Below are 24,744 nucleotides of genomic sequence, written 5' to 3'. Positions count from 1 at the left end.
TACCTATTGAACTTAGTTAATCTAAAAGTCTGACTAATATATTGAGTCTCTAATTCTATTCTAGATTGTACTTTTACACACAAATAATGTGTATAATAAACGTGCTCCGGAGGAATCAAAATACGTTTTCTTTCAAAAATTTATATTATTTTCTGTATGTACATTCATGAATTCAAAGGCTCACAAAATTGTTAAATGCACTTCTTTATATCTTTTGCAAATTTCAAATTTGTTTTTCTTTTTCTTCCTCTTTCAATAGAATCAGGTCCTATTCTGTATGTTTGGCCCTCTTCCTGGATCTTTTTGAGAAGTTGAACTCCAGCTCTCGTAGCACCTCTTTGGTTATCTACCTACAAGTCTGCGTGTGTTAGGTCTCTGAGTTTTAGACCCATCTGTCTTCTGGAATTCTTTCTAAGTGATCCCTTCAGAATATTTTTCGTACCCTGACCCATCTCACTACATCCTGTACGCCCAATTCTTCTCTTATGTCACACTCCTTATTCGGTCCCTGAGAGTGACTCCCTTGATGGTTCGCAGTATTTTCATCTCTGTGGCTCTCATTATCCTTTTGGTTGTCTCACACACGTTTTATAAATTCTGGTCTTGCTTTATGAGCTTTGTTTCTCCACACTATATCTCTCAGACAGCCGCTGACTTTTGATGCTTTCATCGCTTGTGTTCGTGCCTTCTCTATCAGGTTTTTTTTACTAGATATATTTACTCCCAGGTAATTGAATTTTGATATCTACCGTATTATTTCTCTATCGACTACCAATTTGCATCTAATAGGATTTTTTGATATTACCATTGATTCTGTCTTGTTGACTGAGATACTGAGATCGTCTGCATAAAACAAAACCTTTATGGAGCGGTGATCCATTCTGTATCCTGCATTGACTTTGTTGACTTCCTCGATAATTTGATCCATTATGATGTTGAATGGGGTTGGGCTAAGACTGTCTCCCTGCCGAACAGAGAGTCGTACCTTAGTTTTAATTATTGTTTTGGTTCCGGTATAAAGTTCTTTGATGACTCGTTGGTACTTATAGTCTATGTTGTTTTTCTCAAGACTCATAATCTAATCACGTCTTTCAGGCTTTGGTGAAGTCAACAAAACAGACAAAAATGGGTTTATTGAATTCTATCGACTTCTACACCACTTGACGAACTATGAATATTGCGTCCACTGTTGATCTATTAGACCTGAATTTTTGTTATTCTTCAGAAGTTGGTACCTCCAAGCAATCCAAATTTCTTCCAACATCAACATTTATCTGTATCTCTAATTTGGTTCTCATAACAATACGAGAGGATTGAATGTTTTTTTCTTTATTCCCACAATTCCACTGGCAGAATTGTTGTCATATTAGTTTTGATTTTTAGTGTTTACTCATTATTAAATAATTTTTGGACTAGTTTGTTGTGATTATCTTGATTTATTTGCAGTCGTCTATTCCGTATTTCAGCCAGGTTTCTTTTCGTTTTTAACAAGTATGTTAAAAGAAATTTTTTTCTTGAATGATACCAAAGATATTATATGAACGCAATAAATAATTTATTCTTCTCTCCTAAAGAATTCTGGTTTCATGAAATATGAAAAATCGAATTTGAAAAAAACTTTTATCGACGCGATTATTATTTATATCTAATTTTGTCCATTGTTGGAGCTTGGTAAATATTCAAATAAATATTTTCAAAACTACTAAATTCGTTAGGAAAATCTGTTAGTCGAACCTCAGTATCTAGAGCTAGAAGTCGTTTATTATGAAGGATATTAGGCTCAATAGTACATATATATACAAAAAAGGTTAGTTGAAGCATGGTTTAGATCTTATTTAAATGGACTTATTACTACATTTTGTATATCTAATCATTGCACTGATTTTTGTAGAAAACGAAACTTGATCTTGATGCTGCTATAGGCAAGTGGATGCAGGTATGTATTTTCTGATTTTGGAAAACTTAACTTGGACATGGAAGCTTTACTAGACTGATCATATCCCCAAACAAAATTTTAATAAATAAATAAATAATAAAGATGTTATGGTTAGCAGGCACATTTTTATTGTGTTATGTACCGTCATTGGTAATTATTAAAAATTGTACCCATTGAAATGATACCTGCACCATATTTTATACAGTGCGTCCATAAAGTGAATCGTAAATTCGTTATTAGAGAATATTTCAAACATTACGATGAACCAATCGTGTAAGGACTGCAAATGAAGCCATAAGACCAATTTTTTTATATGACGGGGGTAAAGTATGGAAAAACTTAACTTTAAATTGTCCACCAACATTTTCTGAGTACTATACTGTAATAATGTATACTCAAAAAATCATACATAGCGCTATTAACCTTATGAAAACAATTACAAGAAAAATCTTGTAATATAACTATATCTGTGTCTAACTTACATGTATAAAGCACTTATTAGCTCAAAAATAGACCACCCATGGCTCTATTGCAAATGCTACTGCCAAGAAAACTACATTAAACCAAGTAGAAACCATTAAACAGTAAGATACAGAAGCTTCGATACGAAACTCTCTTCTACAACTCTGAAGAAAATAACTTGGGGTTACTAGACCAGATAAGTTTCCAGAAAGATCCAAAATCACTGACGACCTAGAAGCAGCAGTATACCAGATGGACAACCAAGAACAACCGAAGGCCATATTTCAGGAGCGAATTATATAATTATACAGCAGCTTCAGGAGAGAAAAAGTTTTATCAAAAGAAGCCCTGAGAAATAAACGGAAAGTCCTAATTTATGCCGAAGAGCGATACCTCATCGTTTTATATAGAGAAATTCATGAATATTTTGCGATAATTAAGTTGAATCATATCTTACTACAAACAAAATTTGCAGTTTGCCAAAAACCAGAGATCGAATCTTTCAAATATTATCGTGAGTGGGCTCGGAATGAAGATTAATTACGTACTGGAACCATATGACACAATCAAACCCACTCCACCTGAACTTTCGAATTTCATTTCGTGCAAATTTAAAGAAAAATGTGAGGCTGTTTGTGGTTGCAGAAGAACAAAATTTTTGGTGTGTATTTATCTACATGGACATAAGATAACGTTGCTATAGTCCATATTCTATTCATCTATTCATTTTCTGTTTTTCGAGAGTCTCCACAACTAGGAAATGAGCTTCTTCAAAGTATGAAAAATGATGAAAAGTATAATAAAAGGTGAAGACTCTTAATTTTTAATCTACAACTATCATCTACTCAATAAATTCTACATGTTTCTATACTCTGAAGAAACATTCAATGAAATTTCAAATAACGCTGAAGAAGGTGTCCTGGTTGAAGGAAAACTTGTCAACAATAGACGTTACGCTGCTGATACTGTTTTAATAACCAGCTAGCTCGTTTGAAAAAATACAAAGACTCCTAGCTCGTCTTGTTATAGAATTACAGACTAAAGTTTAATATAAAAAAGACTAAACAACAAAATGTATTACAAGGATAAATCGCGTGCAGCGTGCAGATACGACCAAGAATAGCAAAAGCGAGAGCAAAGTTTAGAAACTCAAAAAATTCCTTGCAGTCACGATTTTCTTATTAGGATAGCACGATGTTTGTCGGGTTTATCACAAGATAAGTTGAATCGATTGTGTTACAAACCCCGAGACTCTTGAGCGGATGAACATATCTTTAGAAATAGTCAAAATTATACAAACAATTAAATTAGAATACTTTGGTTATGCGAGGCCCTGTAAGCTACGACCTTTGTTTACTAGGTAATTCAAGACTAAATAATGGATTATAGCGCAGATCAAATTCAGAATCAGTTTAGGACCGAACGCATGCGCACTTTACTTCGTGAATTCGTGAATTTATAATGAATTTGTACGATACTCTATGGACGCTCACAGTAAATCATGTAATGATCTAAATTATACAAAAAATGCTTGCTTAAATTATAATTTTATGTTCTTATTGAAAGAAACAGAAATTATTTTAATGGCTGAGCATGATAATGCTAAGTTTGATGAAGGCTGATTTATCATATTTATTATTTATGCTTATTCGGCTTCTTTGAAATTTTTTATAAGAATTTCGAAGCATTATTGCATTCATTGGCTTTAAAATTTTAAAATTAGTACTGAAAGGTGCGTTATTTAAAAGCTTGCAAGCAGAAATATATCAAAATGGAATTAAATAAAAAATAAGTTTTCCAAATAATGAGAATGCATAAGAATTTGAATTTTATCAATTAGATTCATTAGATTTGAATAGAATTTTATCCACTACTACTTTATTTATTGTTAAAATTCCATTCTATCTATTTGAATGGGTGTGTCACATTTTTTTGCATGAAGGGTATCTAATGGGTGGGTATTCAGGTACGTATTTCCACTATGTGACACGTACACTACACCAAAAACACACATACACATACCTATTTATGTATATAATGAATAATTTTCCTATTGGTACTTGAATATATATTATTGAATATAGAAAAAGCAAATATCCCTAAGAAGAAAATTAACCAGATACTATATACTACATAAAATCTAGAGGTGCAATAATATTTCATTTGAAATCTGTAACGATTCTAGAGGTTGTAGCTATATGAAGATCATGAATTTTTTACTTTATAAATCTTGACCAGAGACATGATAAGACAAGGTTTTGGTTTTAATGTACTTTCACTTTTAATTTCATAAGATGATTTTGGCGGGGCTCGACAAGCCTAGTGCGTAAGGTTCATGATCACCTATTGTAATAACTAATATGATACACCTAACAAAAAAATCGAGTTCTACAGGGTATCTCGAACAAGAAATAAAGTTTTGTACATCGATAAAATAGAAAATAAGATTTCTATACGTACAGTAGAGTGTTTGGGAGTTCATTTCTCAAAAATAATATTAATTCACACTTTGAAATTTGAAATAACCCCATAAGTAAAAGTCCATAGGCATTATATCAAGTCCAATCGATGTCACATCTTCTGAAGATCAATTTTCAAGGTGAAATTTTACATACTATTATCAAAGACGTTACTGATGGTGGTTTTGCTGAAATGATCTGTATTTATGATCAAAAAAATATTGCAACTCTAGTACCAGATATTTATCTGAACTTACAGTCACTTTTCGTGTTTCGGATTCTTCGCACCTAAATAGTGGCAGTTTTGTTTACCTGCCGCTTGAGGTTAAAATGAGATTCATCTGGAAACAAGATTAACGTCGATTAACGCTCAATTGCATAATTTACAAATTTAGCCCCAAACTAACATCACAAATTGAATTTTGTAGAGATACAGTTTTAAATCTATGAGAAAAACATGGTTTAACGAAAATTAATGCACTTGCGATTCGAATTGGTATCCTCACCAACATTTGGTTTACATACTTCCTTCTTTTTGTTAACCGATATTTGAATCAGTCGCTAAGTCACCAAGACTCTCACCAAAGAGGGTGTGGGCCATCTCCAAGAAACGGTCCGTAGTTACTAATTCACGATTGACATACCCTCCACGTACACGCATTTATCAAAAGAAATGTAACTTTGTTATTTTTGTATATTGTATATGCTTGTCCTTACTATAAAAAGTCGTGTTAATGCTTAACATTTTGTGAACGAAAAAAAAAATAGAATATATAATCTAATTATAATTTCATGATTGCCCAATTAATTTTACTAATACAAATGTAAAAATTGATGATGATATTCAAGTAACCAATCATATTTTCGTTTCCTTTTAGTATCTTTAATTGAATTAGTTAGTTGCTGGAAGAAAATAGATCAATTATATAGCCTAATATAGTTTACACTAAATATAACGTAGATTTGTGATAACTGCTTTCTAATGAGTCATTCTGTAGTTTCATGGCCTCGGAAACAATTGCAAAAATTGACTGTACTCTAATGTACATAAGTTGAAGCCTGACACGAAAAATTAATTCCATCGTTTTAAAAAAAAACTATGGTTTCATAGACTACTAGTGATTATTTAAATCTTCCAATACACAGAACCTGGTTTAGAAATTGATGGGGAGTTTTCCGGTTTCCGTTTACCTTTTTTTAGCATTTTTTTGCGAACTAGTAGATTTTTCAATACTTTATCTTCTACTTTAACTTCGATCTATAGTTTCCTGTCAAAACTTTTTGTAGGCAGAATTATTAGCAGCAAATTTGTTTCTTGGTTCATGGTTCCAGTGCTCTCTTACAGTAATTTAATTCTCACCAAATGTATCTATCGTGATTGCTCATTAGTAATTATCAAGCGTCTATAGCTTTCGTTTCTTCTTTAATCATGTTATTTCTATCAAACTTATCTACAAAACCCTTCTACCTTTCCCAGTATGAACTAAAGGGTATTAAATTAATTTTTTTCCTTCTCTATATCTGTTGTCTTATTACTAATTCCACTTTTTTATTACCCATTCTCTAACTCTTCCCCTCGATTTATTCTCCTAGGAATGAACCTTGAATACTATACCAATACCATAAATTCAATTTCTTTTGTAGGATACTCATTCTGTCTATAATTCTTCTATAAATTCTTTTATATCTGTTGTATTTACACTTATTGTGGCACTTTCGATTATCATCAAGCTAATCAAGCCATCATTCATTATATGACTGTCATATTATTATTATTCAATTTAGTTTCAACAAGTACAAGCCGTTTACATAATTAACATCTTCTGCAAACAATCTATAAAACCGCCTACTGAGTCTGGAATTTCTCCAGCCAAATCCTCAGCAGTTACAATGCCTAAATGTTCCTTGTCAGTGCCTTCACCTCAACAATAAAGAAATCTGGCAATTTGGCATTATAACTAAGTGCCTTGGTTCGCGCAATTATATGGTGACGTGTGCTGAAGCGACACACTAATCCACTTTGTTCGTCCAAGGTGCCAGCTACTAGCGGTTCAATTGAAGCGCACACCAATGAAGGAAACGACATTCGTCTACCTGCACATTCGTCAAGGTCATTCTCAAAACGCCACTCCTGAGGGTCATGGTCCAGATCAATTTCCGTTCCAGGAGCAGCCAGTAGTCCAACAAGAACACTTGTTAATAAGAGCAGCCGCTGCCTAAGACGCAGCAGCCACAAGATACTCCTGTGCGTCATTCCATCCTTACCAAAAAAAGCCCAGGCTACCTCAGAGGCTATATCCATATCTGATTCTAAAGTCTTTTTTACTTCTTTGTATTTGTTTAAAGTTTTCTTAAGCGGAGATATTGAACTTTATCGACCCATGCACTTCGAGTTCTTCCTTAGATTTATTTCCTTATGACTATACTTTGAGAACGTTTTTGGTAATTCTAGTATTTGTTGTTCTTTGTTTCTTTCTTCTTATTAAAATTTTGTCAAGCTGTTGTAGAATACTCATTGATGTCTTTCAACTTTCTGTTAATACTTTACTATTTGTTCTTCTATGTTTTCTATGTTCAAAGTTATTTTGAGCTCGGCTATCAAATAATATAGTAATACAATAAGTTTTGGATTCTATATACAAAATTTTTATAGATGATCTACTTTTTGATTTCATTTTCAGCGTGTATGGTACTCATATTTATTTTATTCTGATCCTATTGTATTCCAAAGCTAAAAATCGAACGGTGTTAGTTCGGGGGATCTCGAAGGCTGCTTCTACATATTCTCAATAGCTTACTGAGACCTATTTACCTAAAACAATATGTTGTTACTGTTACTTTTTCAATATCCATTTTGTAATTCCATCGATTTATGTACTGAGACGTCTTTCCTTACATTTATTTATTTAGAATTTGTTATTTTATCATTTCTCCTACTTATTTTAAGGTTATACTTCGTGGAAATCAATTGATCAGAATGTGAGGATATATTTCAATAACAGTTTCTATTTCCAGGCTCTCTATTGAAAATTCACATAGATAAGTTTCATTTCTGCAATTGTTTCTTCCTAGTATCTTTGATTCAATGTACAAGGTGTTTATGAATTCATGCTACGAAATTCAGTAGGTCATGGAAAATAATGATGATTCTTTCCTATAACAAAATCTCTTCAGCCCCCCCTCTTCGGTTTATTTTAAGAAATTTAATTTTATAAAATAAAAGTTGTATTCAAAATATCTATTTATTGCATAATAAACTAGCAATAATTGTGAAGAGGAAATACGATTCATAATTAATGTTGGAACTCGCTTCTTGAATACGATTCTTCGAATCGTTCATTAGTATGTTTTGAGCTACCAGTTTAAGATAACCGTAGAACTAGAAATCACAAGGATTCAATTCCAGTGATCCAGGAGCCTATTGTTTTATTTCTCCCCCATCAATCCAATAATAGAGCTAATTTGCATCTTAGTATCGCTTAGACTTTCCATCTTCATGTAAATTTGAAAATATATAAATAAAAAAACATAATACATAGTCACTGACTTGTTAGAAGGTTATAGAAAAGAGTTATCATAACTTTGTAGGGACAACAACTTCTGAATTTTGTCGCATGAATTTAGAAACACTAGATAAACTTTTTCTAAATTATTAATAAATGATTTCAGGAAAATTTCATAAACGTTGGTTTTTTGAGATTATTCCGAGCCGCTAGGTTGATAAAACTACTACGACAAGGATATACAATAAGAATACTGCTATGGACGTTTGTTCAAAGTTTCAAGGCACTTCCTTATGTTTGTGGACTCATCGCCATGCTCTTCTTCATTTATGCTATCATTGGAATGCAAGTAAGTCTTAATTTATTACTGAGACCACACTTTGTGTATAAAAAAGTTCTTGCTCAAATTTTGGTACAATTGGTCTTTCAAATTAAATAACACTGATAATGCAAAGGCAAAGAATAGTAGGGAGAAACATAGGACGGCGCACAACATCGTGGACAACTAAGAAATCAGTACTTTCTTCAAGATCAACTATTGACAGACCTCCACGTCGTGGGCAGTTGATGACAATGAATTCCAAGGAATCTAAACAAGCCAAACTTGATAACTCATTAAAATCTAACCGCTTGGTTCAAAACATGAATTGTTTAAAAAATAGAATTTGCTACACCTTGAAACTGAAATAAACCATTTCTGAGAGCCTCTTAAGGTTTCACTATTCTCAAGATAGAGACTTGTTGTATTCTAGTAATAGAAATAGGGTGATGAAGTGTTTGAAAATCGAATTTAACCCCTCTCTCGTCTTATAAAACTTTGAAAGCAGTTTTCCTGCATAAGAATAACGTATTTTTTTTGAAATGTGTGAAATGTGAAATGGCTTTTTCACAAGAACCATGATTCTGAAAAATTGTCTTACAGCTTTCTCTATAGTTGGGCTATTAGGGTTATTAGTCTTTGGTTTATCCTCTGGTAAATCAGGGAATCAATAAAAGATCCAGTATTTAAATTTCAATCACTTATTTGTCTATACGTGACAATAAATAGTTTCAGAATGGAAATTGAAGAATGAAATTCGATTTATCAACCATAGCTCACGATCCATCGAGCTATTTCACATTTCAACCCCCATTTCGCGACCAGCGTAACTATGAATTTGTTCTTTCAGGTTTTCGGCAATATTGAAGTTTCTCCAGAAACATCTATAGATAGACATAATAATTTCCGTAATTTTATTCAAGGACTCATGCTCTTATTCAGGTAAACATTATTCAAAAATATGACCTGACGTTTCAATATTAATTTTTTATTGATTATCAACGGTATATTGAAATTTCAGATGTGCCACAGGTGAAAATTGGCCAAGCATAATGCTGTCGTGTATAAAAGGAAGAAAATGTGATTCGAACTCTGGAAAATCTGGAGAACAGTGCGGTCATAATATAGCTTATGCCTATTTTGTATCGTTTATATTTTTCTGTTCTTTCTTGGTGAGTATTTGAAAGAAAAAAATGAACAAAAAAAATATAAATTCTCGATTTACAGATGTTGAATTTATTCGTCGCTGTAATTATGGACAATTTTGATTATTTGACAAGGGATCCTTCCATATTAGGTGCTCATCACTTGGATGAATTCGTTAGAATATGGGCAGAATATGATCCAAACGCCACGTGAGTATTTTCTACGGTAATCTGTTTATTGCTAATACACAAGTTCGTTAAATTAGTTATTTCATTCGAATTTTCGTTGATGATTTTTGTGCTTAAAATTATCCATTTTTAGTGGTAAAATTCACTACACTGAAATGTACGATATGCTTAAAAACATGGATCCACCACTGGGCTTTGGAAATAAGTGCCCTAATAGATTAGCATATAAAAAACTAATTAGAATGAACATGCCAGTGGATAACGATGGAAAAGTGAATTTTACTTCGACTTTCTTTGCTCTCGTCAGGGAAAATCTTAGCATCAAAATGAGGACAGGTCAGTAAATTTTTTGTTTCTCTTTTATAACATTTCGTTCTTCGTGGCCCACTGTTAACCTTATTATCTAGAGATCTAGCTACGCATATTTGCAGATTTTTTTGAAAATTATTTTCGCATCCTTCTTCTTCTTAGCGTGCCGTATCAAGTCCTTCAACCAAGAGGCTTGTTTCCTTCCAATTCCTCTACGACCTTCAACTTCACCCATCATAATCAACCGGAGGATATTAAACCGGCTACCACGCATTATGTGTCCCGGAAAAACTATTTTCCCGCATTTAATGTTATCCAGCAACTCACGAACCGCATTTGCTCTGTTTAGGACTACATCGTTTGTTTGCATAGCTATGCACGGTATCTTGAGCATTTCAAACGCCTCTAAGAGATTAATGGTAGATATCCATCTTCGACACCATATATTTTCGCATCCGGAATTGTTCAGTTTCCTTCGTCATCCTTGCTTCTAACTTTGCTCCCTCGTCACCGTCTTCCTTAATAACAACCTCAAGATATTCATAACTTATTACTTCTTATTCATTTAGTTGTATTCAAAAACTTGTTAATGCTCTTTTCCTTTGTGATATTCTCATTATCATTTACTTCGTTTTATCTTCACTGACTCGTAGATTCACTGGTGTTTCTATGAAGGCTCTGCAAATTTACTTAAGCTCGTTTTTTAATGTTAGAAGTATGGTCTACGTATGTCAATATCCATTCCAATACTATAGGGGACAGCGGATCTTTCTGTTTTAATCCTGGGTTGTTCTGGAAACGTTTTGATAATCTTTGATCCGTTAGTGTTTATCTTCGTTTTTATATGTTCGAGGGTCATTTTTCCTAAGACTTATTAACTTCTTCCTTAATAGTTCTAACGCATGTTCCTTCTTAGAAACCTTTCTTCATCCTCGCTCTAGATTATCACTCAATCTCTTTCGTGGTCGACCTCTACTCCGAGTTAGAGATTTATCCCTTGCTCGTAATATCAGTCTATCGTCTGTCATTCGACTTTTATGTTGGTTCCATTGTTTTTTACGCTGTGATATCCATTCGTTAATGTCATTTACGGCACATAAACACCTGATGTTTTCGCTTCTTTCTAATCAATTTTTTTCCGAGATGCGCCTGAAAATTTCTATTTCTGAGGTATCTTCTTCCGTTTTTGGCGTTTCTAGTCTTTTTTCTGATGTATAGTCTGATTATCGCTTTGTAAATTTGTTTCTTGTCTTAGGTGTTTGTTCCGCTATACTACATTCTGGAGGCATCTTACCTCGTCTTCTCCATAACTGGTTATGTCAATTCCAAAGTACTAGTTTTTCATTATTTGTTGTATTATTTGACTTTTTTAGTTTTAAGTTGCATCTTATGAGCTTTTTAGTCATATTATACTGTTTTCCTGTAAGATATTTAATAATTTTTGAAGATCATCTTCATTTTTGATACATATCATGGCGTCATCGGCATAGCACAGGATTTTGATTTCTCTGCCACCCATTTCGTCACCTTTGCCTACCATCACCTTTTGACTTGTAAGGGTTTCTTTTGTTTACCATTAATGTGACCTTGAACTTGACTTAATGGTCTGTATTATATTGATACGTATATTTCTATTGAAAAATAAATGAATCCCCTTTAATATGGTTAAAGGCCATTGTGAGGTCAATGAAAGATAAAAATGCTGGTTAGTTATTTTCTATTTATTCTTCAACCAAGTCTCGTAGAATGAATACTGCATCTACGAAGGATCTGCCTGACCTGAATCCTTGCTGCTGGTCTTCTAGTGTTCTGATCGAGTTAATTTTGTTGGTGGTAATTTTTTAACGAGTTTCATTGTTGTATCTAGCAAATTTATCTCCCTGTAGTTAGCCGCCTTTTCCCAACAAGACTATAATTGTACTGACAACTGACTGGTGTATTACAATGAATTTTTTGGGTATGATTTGGCATGCTGAACACCTTACTTTAGTAGTTCGTTAAGGACTCCATCCTGTCCTGGAGATTTTCTATTTTTTTCAGGTCATCAGGGCTTGGTCTGCTTCACGAATGGTGACTTCCACGTTATTCCTCATATGCTGGTTTTCTTAGTATCACCTACTCCTTTAAACATCTCTATTAGATAGTCTATCCATTTGTCTTTTGATATTGGATTTGATTCTCAAAGTTCAGTTATTTATTTCCGTTGTTGTGTTCACTTTCTGTATTTGTTTTTGGGTGCAGTAGATGTTTTCCTCCGATTTTTTCGAGAATCTTTCGAGATTACTGAGTTAGTCTCTTTTCTAATCAATTCCTATCTGTTGGTGTTTGCAACGTTTTATACTTTGAGAAAGCTTCTCGGAACCATGGAGGCTGGATTAGTGTTTTTGTTGTTGGTTACGCATCCTTAGCAGAGTTTTCTATGTTCGTTTCGATTTTGTCTCAGCTCTCGTTTATATCTTCGGCTGGAAAAGTATTGATTGTAGAATTTTTTTATTCTAAGGTACAGAAGAATGTTGAGAAAGTAGCAGATATGACTAGTGGGACAGATATTCCAAATATTCATCTACTACTTATTCATTTTTATCATTTACAATGCTTACCAAACTCATCATTTTTGTACAGGAATTTCATTGGATAAAATTTCAAAACTTTTAAAAAAATCCTCATAAAAAATATTTTTAAATATGGAAACGCAAACTAAACGACTAATAATGAATGTCATTTGCATAATATCATCCATATTTGATCCGTTTTTAGAGAAAATTGATGGTTTGTTCAGTAAACTGATATGAAATTATTATTCTGTTGAAATCTTTAGAATGGAGAATTGAGATCTATGTATTCAATTCTATTTTGTAGCTGATGAAATGGACCAGGCTGATGCAGAGTTGAAAGAGACAATCAAAAACATCTGGCCAATACAAGCTAAAAATATGGTAGAACTTCTAGTGCCACCCAACGATCAACTTAACGCCGGTAAATTAACTGTTGGTAAAATATATGCAGGTTTGCTCATTTTAGAAAGTTGGCGGAGCACTAGATTCGGACAAGTGGAGCCTACTGGTATACCGGTAAGATTATTTTTAATCGAACATAAATAATAATATGTCATATGATTTCACTACTGACTTACACCTATTATACTCGTTGTGATCCTTGTCGACATAATGGATGTTTTATGTGTTTGCAGCTACTGTACATAATACTTTAATTGTAGTAACCACATACCTATACAGAGAAATATTGAAATACCTTTTTCGGCATTATTTTCATAGATTATTTCTTTCCGTAAAGAAAAATGATAATCGTAGATATGAACTTTGAAAATAGATTCAAATAACCTTAGTAAATTCAAATTTATTGACGGTCCTTACAAGTTTGCGCAAGCTTTATTTCGAGAAAATAAGGCTATTTCAATGTTTCAGTAATATTGTGCTATTGGTTATTGTTTTCCTGGACATTCAATTCAAATAAGACCAAACCCTCTGATTGTATAGTGACTGAAGTTTGTAATAGCAGGTAGTCTCAAATCCTTATATGTTGAGACAAGCAATCTTAAGTTCGAACACGTTTCGGCTTGTATGTCTAGTCTTACAAACAGTCCGGTGATATTCTGTTTATATTATCTGGATGAAGTCATTCTTATTGTGTTGAAAAAAGTGCCAAATATGATGTTAAAATTTATCTTTGTTGATAATTTAGTAATTCTGAAGACAATTACAAGTAATTTAAGCAATTTAAGAATGAAAATAAGTTAGTTGATGACGAAAACTATTTTCGAGTTAAAAAACAGTGTAAATCTGCAAAATGTGGACAAGCATGCTTGTGCAAACGGGCAATAACTATTAGAGAATACCGAGTAAAGTCATTAAGACCCCTTTCGTGACTCAAAACTGTTTCTTAATTCGCATGGAATTGGAAGATTGTCTTCATAAAAATCCATATTTCATTATGTACGGCTATAGAGGCAATAATACCATGAATCTATAAAGTGGTATGCGTGATTAGAAATTCAAAATGAGTCAGCTTATGATGTGGAATATCCTTAAAGGTTAAGAACTGTACAAAAATTCGAAAAATAAGCTTGTACAAATGGATTATCGACTATTTGAGAACTTATTGAAGATGTTGAAATCTAGTTCGAAACTCAAAACCGTTTCTAAATTCGCATGGAACTGAAAGATTGTCTTCATAAGAATCCATATTTCATTATGTACATGCAAAATGGGTCGATGGCTATAGAGACAGTAACTCTATGGATCTATGAAGTGATTTTAAGCTTGTAATGAACCAGCTAATGACGAGAAGCGTCCTAAAAGCACAAAAACATATAATATATGGTGCAAATTGTTGACGCAGCATCTAAAATTTGGTGGACACGCCGGGTACAAATTTCAGATTCTACGAGAATTGCTACTTCTGTTTTGAGAAAGAACTGATCATAATTCGATATGAATTCATTGTTTTTCAAAATATTTTCCAATAAGATACAATTTTGGAAGCATTTTTTCCATACCGCTTCTTCAAATTTAGGAAAACGTTGACCTCGCAATTAATTTTTGACTTGAAGTAATAAGAATAAATCATTGATGGCCAATCAATTCGATTTTTTGACAGTTCAAAGAAGTTTTTTGTTTGAACTGACATGTGAGAGATCGCATTGTCGTGGTGGAGAATGATTCGTCTTCTCTGATTGGTTTCACTGATTTTTTCGAATACTTCTGGCAAACAAATTTTAATGTGTCATTAAGAATTAACCGTCCTAGGTTGCTCTAATGGAGAAGTGGTGACATGTCCAGTTATTTCGAATAAACAGGCGACCAGTTCCTTCGAAGTGCTTCGTCCGCGGCCAACTTTTGTTGGATTGGCTCGTCTTGAAAAACTCATACATTCGATTGTTGTTTAGTTTCGAGTTCATATGCATAGATCCATGATTCTTCACCTGCCACGTTCAAAACACCGCGATTTAATTTTTTCATCCTTTCTTTGCATCAACGATGCGGTATCCAACGCGAACAAATCGTTTCAACAGTCAAATATTCATATAATATTGAATGTATGCAAGTAGAACTAATTACCAAATATGCCTCAATCTCGCGGAATGTCACATGACGATCTGTAGCGAAGTGCGATTACGATTAAATTAAAAAAACTAGCGAAATATCAAAAGTAGAAGCGAGATAATCGGCCCACTGTTGTTACCACATTGTCAGATTTGACACATTCAAATCAGTGTTGCCATATCTCAAAACTTAAGTAGCAACCCTTGTATTAACATAATCTAATAGTACCGGCTTCACGGTCTACGTCGATAAACGAGTTGGTAACAATATATAAAGCCGGTTCTAGATAAAATGTAACCAGGATTCATCGAATTATAATTTTTATTGTGACAGAGTGAAGACGTTTGACTTCAACAATAAGGCATTGAGATGAAGACATTTCGCGCAAGTTCATTATGAACAAGCATTAGAATAAAATTAACAGTACATTATTCATCTTTGTACTCCGACTCAGCTTCAACTTTTGTGACTATACCCAGTATACCCAGTAGGATATTCTACTCAAGCAACTTATTTTATAACCACCCCTATGCTATTTTTAGTTTTTTAGCTACGAACATCTTCAATACTATATTTTGTATACAGATACTGCAATACTTTATAGAATTTTGATGTACACATCTTATACTGCCATTCTGCATTAGTAATTTCCATCACTTGCCACCAATGAACGCTCATTTCCCTTCGGAATCGACTTGTGTATCTACTGAGATTGATACTTCTGGTTCTTTCCGGACACAAGCAATGTACTAAAAGGAGAAAACGTAGACACTATTTCTGATTTTCTGATAAAGGCGCGATAGAGCAGATGAGAGCCGATCTAAAAGGACTTTGATGAATTTCGTTCTGTCAATGTTGGAATGAGTACATTGATAACCAAGGTTAATACTTTGGATAACCTATTTTGGGCCAAAAATTTTGATTAGTGCATTTTTAAAGGTGTACATGAGAGCTCTGAGCCGCGCGCTAAGATGCCCGAGGCGTAGCATAGTTCAAAGCTCTCCAGTGCAGTTTTATAAATTCACGAATCTTCTGTCTCAAAATAGGTACAGAAAAATCAAATTTTTTGATAATATCTCGAACATGTCAAGAAGATTCACAAAATTCTCGTTATTCTGTTCAGAGTCGAAGGTAAACAAGGAAGAATAAAGTAGATTTGATGTTATTTCTCATAAATATCAGGAAAAGAGATTTTCCCATATTTTTTTCTATGGAGTAATTAACCAATCGCACAATGGCTTCAAAAAACTAATAATAAATAGTATAGGATTTAATCGATGTTACATAGTTTATGTTGTAGAAGTACACTGAGCAACACTATTACACTTAAGTAACGTAGTAAAACAGAAATTTGTCACACGTATTTAAGTACCGGCAAAGTGAGTTACACAAAAAAATATTTTTTACAGAATATTTCCAAATAGGTTTCTTGGATTGCAATATGTTTTTCGTTTAGTAAAAAGTACAACAAACTGACTAAGTTGGAATTTCTGAAACAGTTGGTAATATTCATACTGAACACACTGTTTACACTACCACTATACCAACACTCACAATTACACTGTCTAAAGCGCGTTTCGATAATCAAGTTATCGTCTTCAGAGGTTGAAGATGAATTGTCTCTGAAGACGATAACTTGATTATCGAAACGCGCTTTAGACAGTGTAATTGTGAGTGTTGGTGTAGAGATGGTGTAAAAAGTGTGTTCACTACAAAAAACTGAGTTTTGTTTTTTGTTGTGATGTTATAACTGAGAAATGAAATGAAAAACAAATAATGAACCTTCCAAATTTGAAAATTTTGCTATTGGTTAAATGATTGGATTGGATAATATTTTATTGTGAAAATTTGTCAAAATAGACATTAGATCCTGGTTTGTATCGATTTATTATCCTTTATGGTGTTTCAAAATTCAAGAAATCATCTTTGTAAAATCTGTATATTCTATGGCTGACCATCAGCCGAGAGCTGTGAACTGAAGTGGCATACATGGCCCACCTGTGTGCGGTCTCCAGTTGCAAACAGGTTGCACAACTCCGATTGCACGATTCCGATTTCTTTATTCTCTATTGGGTTGAAATCATAACTGTTTTCTATAGTTTTAATGAAACACCATACTTATCATTTATTTAGATAAGTTACTTCATAAGTTACTGTACTTTTCGAGGTCCATTTCACCATAGAGTGTATAAAGCTTGTGCTTACTCACGATTATTGTTAGTCCTGTAATATTGAAAATTCTGGATGCGCAGAAATTTTTTTATTTTATTTAATTTTGATCTGTATATTATTGAAAGCCATTTAATTTTTTTTTGGAAATAACATTATTATTTTGATAAGAATATATTTACGAGACAATTTATCAAGAATGTCTTTACAGTTTCCAATAGTATCCTAATATGTATATCTAAAATCAATAAGTTAAAACATCACATTAATTCAATCTCGAAATCAAAATTTAGTCACGTAAATTGATAAGGTGAACAAATACAAAAAAGTAACTTGATTTCATCACGTATAGATAATATTTGTAACAATTGAAACATTTCATACACAAGTGCCGTTTTCGGATTAATCACAAATTTATTTAATCAATTTTAGTATTTTCTTCATAGCAAAAAAATTTAATATTCGATTTCCTACTCTCAAAACTCATTATATTTTCAATTATAACTAAAACTGCCTATGATTGTAAATGTTTTTTCTTGTCGATCTACCACAAACCTTTTTATATTAATTATAACAGAATCAGTATCAATTGTAGCTTTGTGTAGCTGTGAATCAATATTTGTTTGATCATCATTGCTCTGTTAAGTCACACAGAGTGTCTAACAAACAACTAAGAAAAAATTTAATCAATTTTTGACCTAAAATTTCGCTTATTTTCTTACTTTCGGTGGTAATTCATGATCCATTAAAAATTTGGAAAATATGGCGTAGATTAATTCAATTTTCATATACAATATTGTAGAATTTTCAAATCAAACTTTAAAATTTCAATAATAGATAACCTTAGAAAGAGATTTTTATTTTCAACAAAAGATGGTGATACTAATTTCAATGTAAAATTCAATCAAAAAAAAAAACGATGAACAAAATTAGCTCCGTAGCGTGGGATAAAATCATAAATCCTCTCTCTTTGTAACATCACTATTTTTATCAACTATTTAACCTTCTTTCACACATGACAACAATGTTTTCAATAACTTTGTAACTTTGTAGTTAATTGTTAGAAAAGAATGGTTCCTTTGATTAACATTCAAGCACATCTTTTTCGCAATATACTTTTTGAAACAGTGGCGTAGCATGGCGTGGACCCTGACCCACAGACTCTCACTTAAAGAGGCCTCGCTAGTCGATAGAGTTGACCTAAAAATCAACAGGATACACTAAATATCATAGAAAAGCAATTGAGATGCATGGAATATTTCTTGCATCAAATTTTTCATAAAAAGCAACAGCAGAAAGCTTTGACAATATTCCAGCAGAACCAATACTGATGAAATGAATAATTGCGTTTGATTTTCTCTCTGAACAATGAACTGTAAATGCGCAGTACTATAATAACCTTCTAAAAACATGGTTGAACCTGTCTACAGATTAAGACGTGTTTATATTCTAATGTGTTCTAATTCTTGTAGTGCGATATTGCTGCAAGACAACGCCCAACAAAGAAAACACAGGAACACCCTCCTTATAGTCCCGATTTGTCACCACGCGACTATTATTTATTTGGTGTTTCGAAAGAAGCACTGCAATCCAAAAGCAGAAGCGGAATCCTTTGTGAGGGAATAGCTACGTAGTTCCGGTTCCGGTTCATATTTGAACCATCCTCGTATTTATGAGAAGTTTCAACTCATCGCATTAACTGAATATGGCGAGACTTATTCTGGAAAGAATATGAAAAACCACTAAACGGCAAACTTGTAACCTTAAATCCCCGGCAGGAGACTCTTCCGCAGGAAGTGGTATTGGGCGCCACCGACTTTTTAACCAACGACGTTAAAAAGGAAAACAAAACAAAAGCGAAAAAATAAAAATTAAACAATCTAAAACTATTCCAGGACACGATTATCTATGTTATCTCGTCCGACAGGAGCGCCATTCTGGTCAAATTTTGAATTATAATTCGTTGTCTACAAGCGGACAGTTTTTAAGCTAAGCCCCCATATGAGATGGTCCTCCTTACCTCTACCCTCCATACTCGAAAGTTAGAATAAATATATCCGAACTGAGTACTGTGTCAAAATACGTGAACCAAGGATTATTCCAAATAAATAAAAATCCAAGTGGGATTCAGAAGTGGTGACTAATGCTTTGACCACAATGCATCAGTGGAGCAAACCAAACAGCAAAATGAAGATATCTGGATAAATAATGAATACCTCTGGAACATAACATGGAGAAAAACTATCAAGAATAAACTGCAGTGTATTAACTGTCAACTTGTCAACAAAATTGGACGGATGATGACATTGATCCTAATGTTCATGTTAGTATGTATTAGAATTATGTAGACTATGCCTATTTGGTTCAGCAACACTCTAGATTGAAGCAGATATAATTTTGAATATTGTTCTATATCAGTACACACGACGCCACTGTTTTCTATCGTGTCATCATCAGCACCTATTATTTATATCATTCTTTGATCAAACATTTTAAAAAATGAACCAACAATTCTCAACAATTAAACATCAGAGAGAAAGGTTGGATTTAATTTTACAAATACTGCAAATAAAATGAAAGGTGTGTATGTAGATCATCCAAGAGATATAAAGATTTGCAACATTACGATTTTCAATAATTTGCAAATGCAATAATTCATTAGGAATCTTCAATCACGCAAAAAAACGTTACTTCAAACAAGTGTTTTATTTTAAAATTAATGAAACCTCAGATTGTGATGATAGAAAATAAGAAATTGGATTCAGGAAACCCGTTTGGTAAAAATCATTACTGCATTCTAGAAAACAAACAGTCACAGCAAATAAGTAGAATACAGAAAAAAAAAATAGTACATTATATCTTTATAAATTATTTTCAGGGATTTGGAAACAGTCCTTCAGCCAATACCGCGGTAGTATATCATTTTGGCATATATTTTTTCCTATTCACTTAAATTCTTTTATTGCATTTCAATCAAGGAATACTCATTCATAGTACAGTCCTGCAAGTAGAACTAGCTCATTAGTCAGATAGTGTAATTTTTGATATAAATATAGACAGTATTTTTGTGTTTTTTAACAAAGATGTTTATCTGAGTTTGTTGGAAATAAACTACAAAAAAAATATATTTAGGAATGATAAACTAGGGGTCAACAAATGTGTTTTCCTACGACCACTTATGAAAATGCATTGCACACTTATTTTTACCTAAGAAAGTAGCTAAATGGACTAAAAAATAACAAAACATACATGTACTGAAATACTTCTTTTTCTTATGTTATATATGGTCTCGAACGATAGAAGAAATACGCGAATACAATATGAATCTTGCTGGGTGCCGAAAGGTAAAAGGCCAAATTTAAGGAGACTGAAGAAGTAGACAATATTATTTTTTGAGGTTATACTAGTGTTTACAATACAAATTGAAAGTTTGTTGTGATTTATGTTCAAATCCATACTAGTATCTGCAAAATAATTTAAACGTTGAAATTAAATTCTTGTTGGGTATCTAATATAGCTACAAAAAATTTATTTTTCTATTGGTTCTTTTCCTGTTCTTTAGTTATAAAATATTTCATAATCATTCTTTTCGTTTTTGTCATCTCTTCTATCACAAAATGAGAAATAATTTGTAAGATTTTTCAACTTTTCAGCACACGTGTTTTTATACTTTTCAACACATGTGTGATATTGTTTAATTGATTTTCTTATTTAGAAAATAAATTTTTTTGAAGAATTGTTTACGTGGTCGTAGGAAAAATATCGTACAAAACTCGTTCGAAAGTGTATTTAGCACTCGTTACGTTTCCACTTTCCAAACTCGTTATTTCACTTCCAATATTGTTTTATGAAACTATAAATGCATAATAGCACCTTCCATTTAGGAAATTCAAATGTCTGATTATATACAGGATGTCCAGTATAAAAGCCGACATAGATCAGAAGCGTATAGAGGAGCCCAAAATATGGCGGTTGGGGGCAATTCACCTCTATACCAAAATGCATTCATGAAGAGTTATAAAAACTCAAAGTAGTGAAAAAAATGAATTTCCTGTGAACCATTTAACTTAGATATACCATATTTCTCAAATAGAAGACAATCTAACTATTCTGGGAGTTAATTAGGGGTGACATAACCTCAAAATTTCAAAAAAGTTCTTTCTCAGTTTGTTTGAAAAGTTCATTTTCATACAATGGATAATTTTATTCTTAAATTTTCCTAAATCTGGAAATTTCCAATAAAACTTTCCAAGGAAAAAAGAAATTTTTTCATCAATGTTATTTGAAATGTGAAGAGCTGACAATATATCAAATTTGACAGTATGCAAATCAATTCCACTAGTAATTAAATTGTTATAATTTATTTAAGATGAGTGAAAAATTCTCATTTAGCAAACTGTATAAACTTCATATTGGAGGATTTCTAACCATGTGATTTCTCACAGAGAAACATTTTCTAAAGAGTAAAACAAACCTCATCAGTAAAAAAATATATTTTGAGAGTGAATATCCCGACGTAAAATACATTTCGGATTGAAACTGCTGGCCATCTCTACCACCAGAACATCTCCACCAACTTTACACATTTGGAAACAATAAAAGTTGTTGGACGCTAACGATTTGGTATTACTAATAGCAACTGAACTAGAAAACGCAAGAATGGATGTGAAAAATGAAGAAATAGAGTATAAAGAAAAATATAGTGAACAGAATTTGTGAAAATATAATGAGAGTTATCAAACAGTTGAAATGAATCAGCGAAAATCTCATTAAGTAAACTAGGGCAAAGAGATATTGACATATCGAAAATTACAATACATAATGAGATACCAGTAACAATATTGAAAAATTGAAGTGAATCTTGAATAGTAGGAGAAAGCTATAAAGACAATGAATTGAAAATATCTATGAAAAAAGAGATGATAATATTAAAAAATAAGGAAGAAATGAATTGGTTTAAACGACGACGACCAGATGAGGAATATAGTCGCTGAAAAAATAGAGGTTAGATACTAGCAATTAATAGAGTGAACTGAAAAAAAACTGAAGGGGATTAGAAGACGAAGTGACTATCTCAAAATAAATGATTGCTCCTTAAATATCCTATGATAGTTTCAGTTAATGAGTTTACATACAGATATCAACTTTCCGTAACTAAACTACTATAAATATAGATGATAGTAGGAACTAAATACACTGAAATAAAATATATAAGTTAAATTCTGTTATTTGAAAACCTATTTAGTTATTATTTTTGATTAAATTTGAGAAGGAATAATTCTGTCGCGAGTAGAACAAAGTATCACTTCATACTTTCGATTAAAAATACTTCCAAGTGAAGTGCTAGCACTCGACTATGATAAACATTGTAATGATTTGTAGGATTCCACTTAAAATGAGATACTTACCTTTTAACAGAATTGTCCATTTAGGAATATAGGAAATTATCATCGACTAAAACGACTTTCAACAAATTCAGAAACATCATTTCAATTATCATTCTGATCCACAGTAATATAGATTTTTCGTGTAATCTCTTGCAAATTGCACCTGGTTTAATATCTTTCTCGATTTACTTATTGCTTTCTTCTTCAAATTTAACTCTTAGAATATCTTTATGCATGCGTAAATGCTGTGCAAACAAAGTATTAAAAAGTATTCTTACCATTTTGGCATGGCGTAATGTTTTGACATCAGTAACTCTTTTAATATTTCTACGTATTTTTCAGCATGATTCATACCTTAAACTAAATGTATATACATGTGTAAAACAATTATTTAAACACATTTTTCCCATTTCATGTTTCCAATTCCTTCCTTTTTGTATAACTGTGAAGCTTATTTGTTGAAAAACAATAATGTTAAAGACGCAGAAGATTGGTGGAAACAAGGGTAATTTTCAAAAAATGGTATACATTGACAATTTAAAAATTCACACCAAACATTTTGAAAAACGTTTCAGAGTCAAAACAAAAAGAATAAACGTCACCAATACCAATCCATTAAATCGCAATTGAAAATTAATTACGTTAGTTATAGTTAGAGAATGGAACTTGAAAATCAATGAACTTTTGAGCTTATAATTTTTTAAATTGTCATATAAATATTGTTTTTGGATGCAATAGAGAAATATGAACTTTATGGTATATGCCTCCATATAAAAATCTATTTGAATCTAGGCATATCCAAAAAATTTTGGGTACACGTTTTGTGTGATAAGGTATCACATGTCTAGGCTAACGAGGGTCAAGATAGCTCAATCTACTTCTTAAAATCTAATTAGGTACAGTTAGGTTAATAGAGAAAAATAGAATATGTCTTTTTATCATAAATTGACGTAAACTCCTGTATAAGAAATTCATAATAAACGCTTGGTTCTTTCAAGAACGATTTTGGTGCCTCTTGAAATATCTAGTACCTACCCTGATAATTAGAGGGTATATAATATGGTTACTCACATATTTGGGTAGCCACTTAGTGGACAACACGAGGAAGGTTACGAAAAGATAAAAGACCAATAAAGTTGAACTGAAAACGAAGCTCCAACTCATCAGGGCCAACCTTTTCTCCATCATGCTGTATGCATTTACAGCACCGGTATTCATGAGATATTGAAAGAAGCTCCGGGCCCAGAAAAATATCAGCCCAATGCAAGCAGTTTACACCGTTTGGTACATAAAGACCCAGCAGATCAACCGAGAGCTGGAACCATTAAAAAAAGAAGAGCTGAGAACTCACCTCAACTTCCAAATGGCGGATAATAACCTAGATGTCTACGCTAGGTATATTAGATTGAGAAAAGAACTTGACCACGACCAGAAGTTAAGACAAATCGACTAAAAAGATCAAAGGATGGAGAGAGACCACTTATTAAAGATGCTCTCCATTCGAGGACTAGAAGAATCTCGAGTAGAGACAGCATTAGCAACTGAATTCGTTATTTGATGTCGTTTTTAGTCCTAATAAGTGGGTGAGGAATTTATCTCTCCAGTGCATAGTACAATACTGAAGAAAAGGAACACGATAACCGGATACTTCTACTAAACCCAACAAAAGCGAGCTCCAATGGAAAAGATGGGGTTGGATGGAAGCCCTTTCCGCAATTCAACGTTGAGGCATGAATTTTGGAAGAGCAGGTTTGGATTTGGTGTGTTTGTATGAAGTGGGTCACTGAAAATCATCAAAGAAGC

At 32.7% G+C, this 24,744-nt stretch overlaps 1 protein-coding gene across 50 annotated transcripts in view; it reads left to right on the top strand.

The window, feature by feature from the left end:
• The window catches only part of LOC130896151 (voltage-dependent calcium channel type A subunit alpha-1), a 102,354-nt gene that overhangs the window by 61,539 nt on the left and 16,071 nt on the right, over positions 1-24,744 (top strand). For 15 of the 50 annotated variants that reach the window (XM_057804022.1, XM_057804021.1, XM_057804014.1 and 12 more), the window contains 7 exons: positions 8,527-8,709; positions 9,530-9,621; positions 9,701-9,851; positions 9,907-10,034; positions 10,147-10,349; positions 13,182-13,393; positions 20,433-20,465. In XM_057804022.1, the coding sequence (XP_057660005.1) occupies positions 8,527-8,709; positions 9,530-9,621; positions 9,701-9,851; positions 9,907-10,034; positions 10,147-10,349; positions 13,182-13,393; positions 20,433-20,465 (1,002 nt within the window). Of the gene's footprint in view, positions 1-1,891; positions 1,937-8,526; positions 8,710-9,529; positions 9,622-9,700; positions 9,852-9,906; positions 10,035-10,146; positions 10,350-13,181; positions 13,394-20,432; positions 20,469-24,744 lie in introns of all 50 variants that reach the window. The other 35 variants (XM_057803987.1, XM_057803981.1, XM_057803985.1 and 32 more) reach the window with 5 other exon arrangements.

This window comes from Diorhabda carinulata, chromosome 7, assembly GCF_026250575.1.
Source record: "Diorhabda carinulata isolate Delta chromosome 7, icDioCari1.1, whole genome shotgun sequence".
NCBI lineage: Eukaryota > Metazoa > Arthropoda > Insecta > Coleoptera > Chrysomelidae > Diorhabda > Diorhabda carinulata.
Note: the sequence above shows the minus strand (reverse complement) of the source record. Positions and strands in the feature narration are given on the sequence as shown.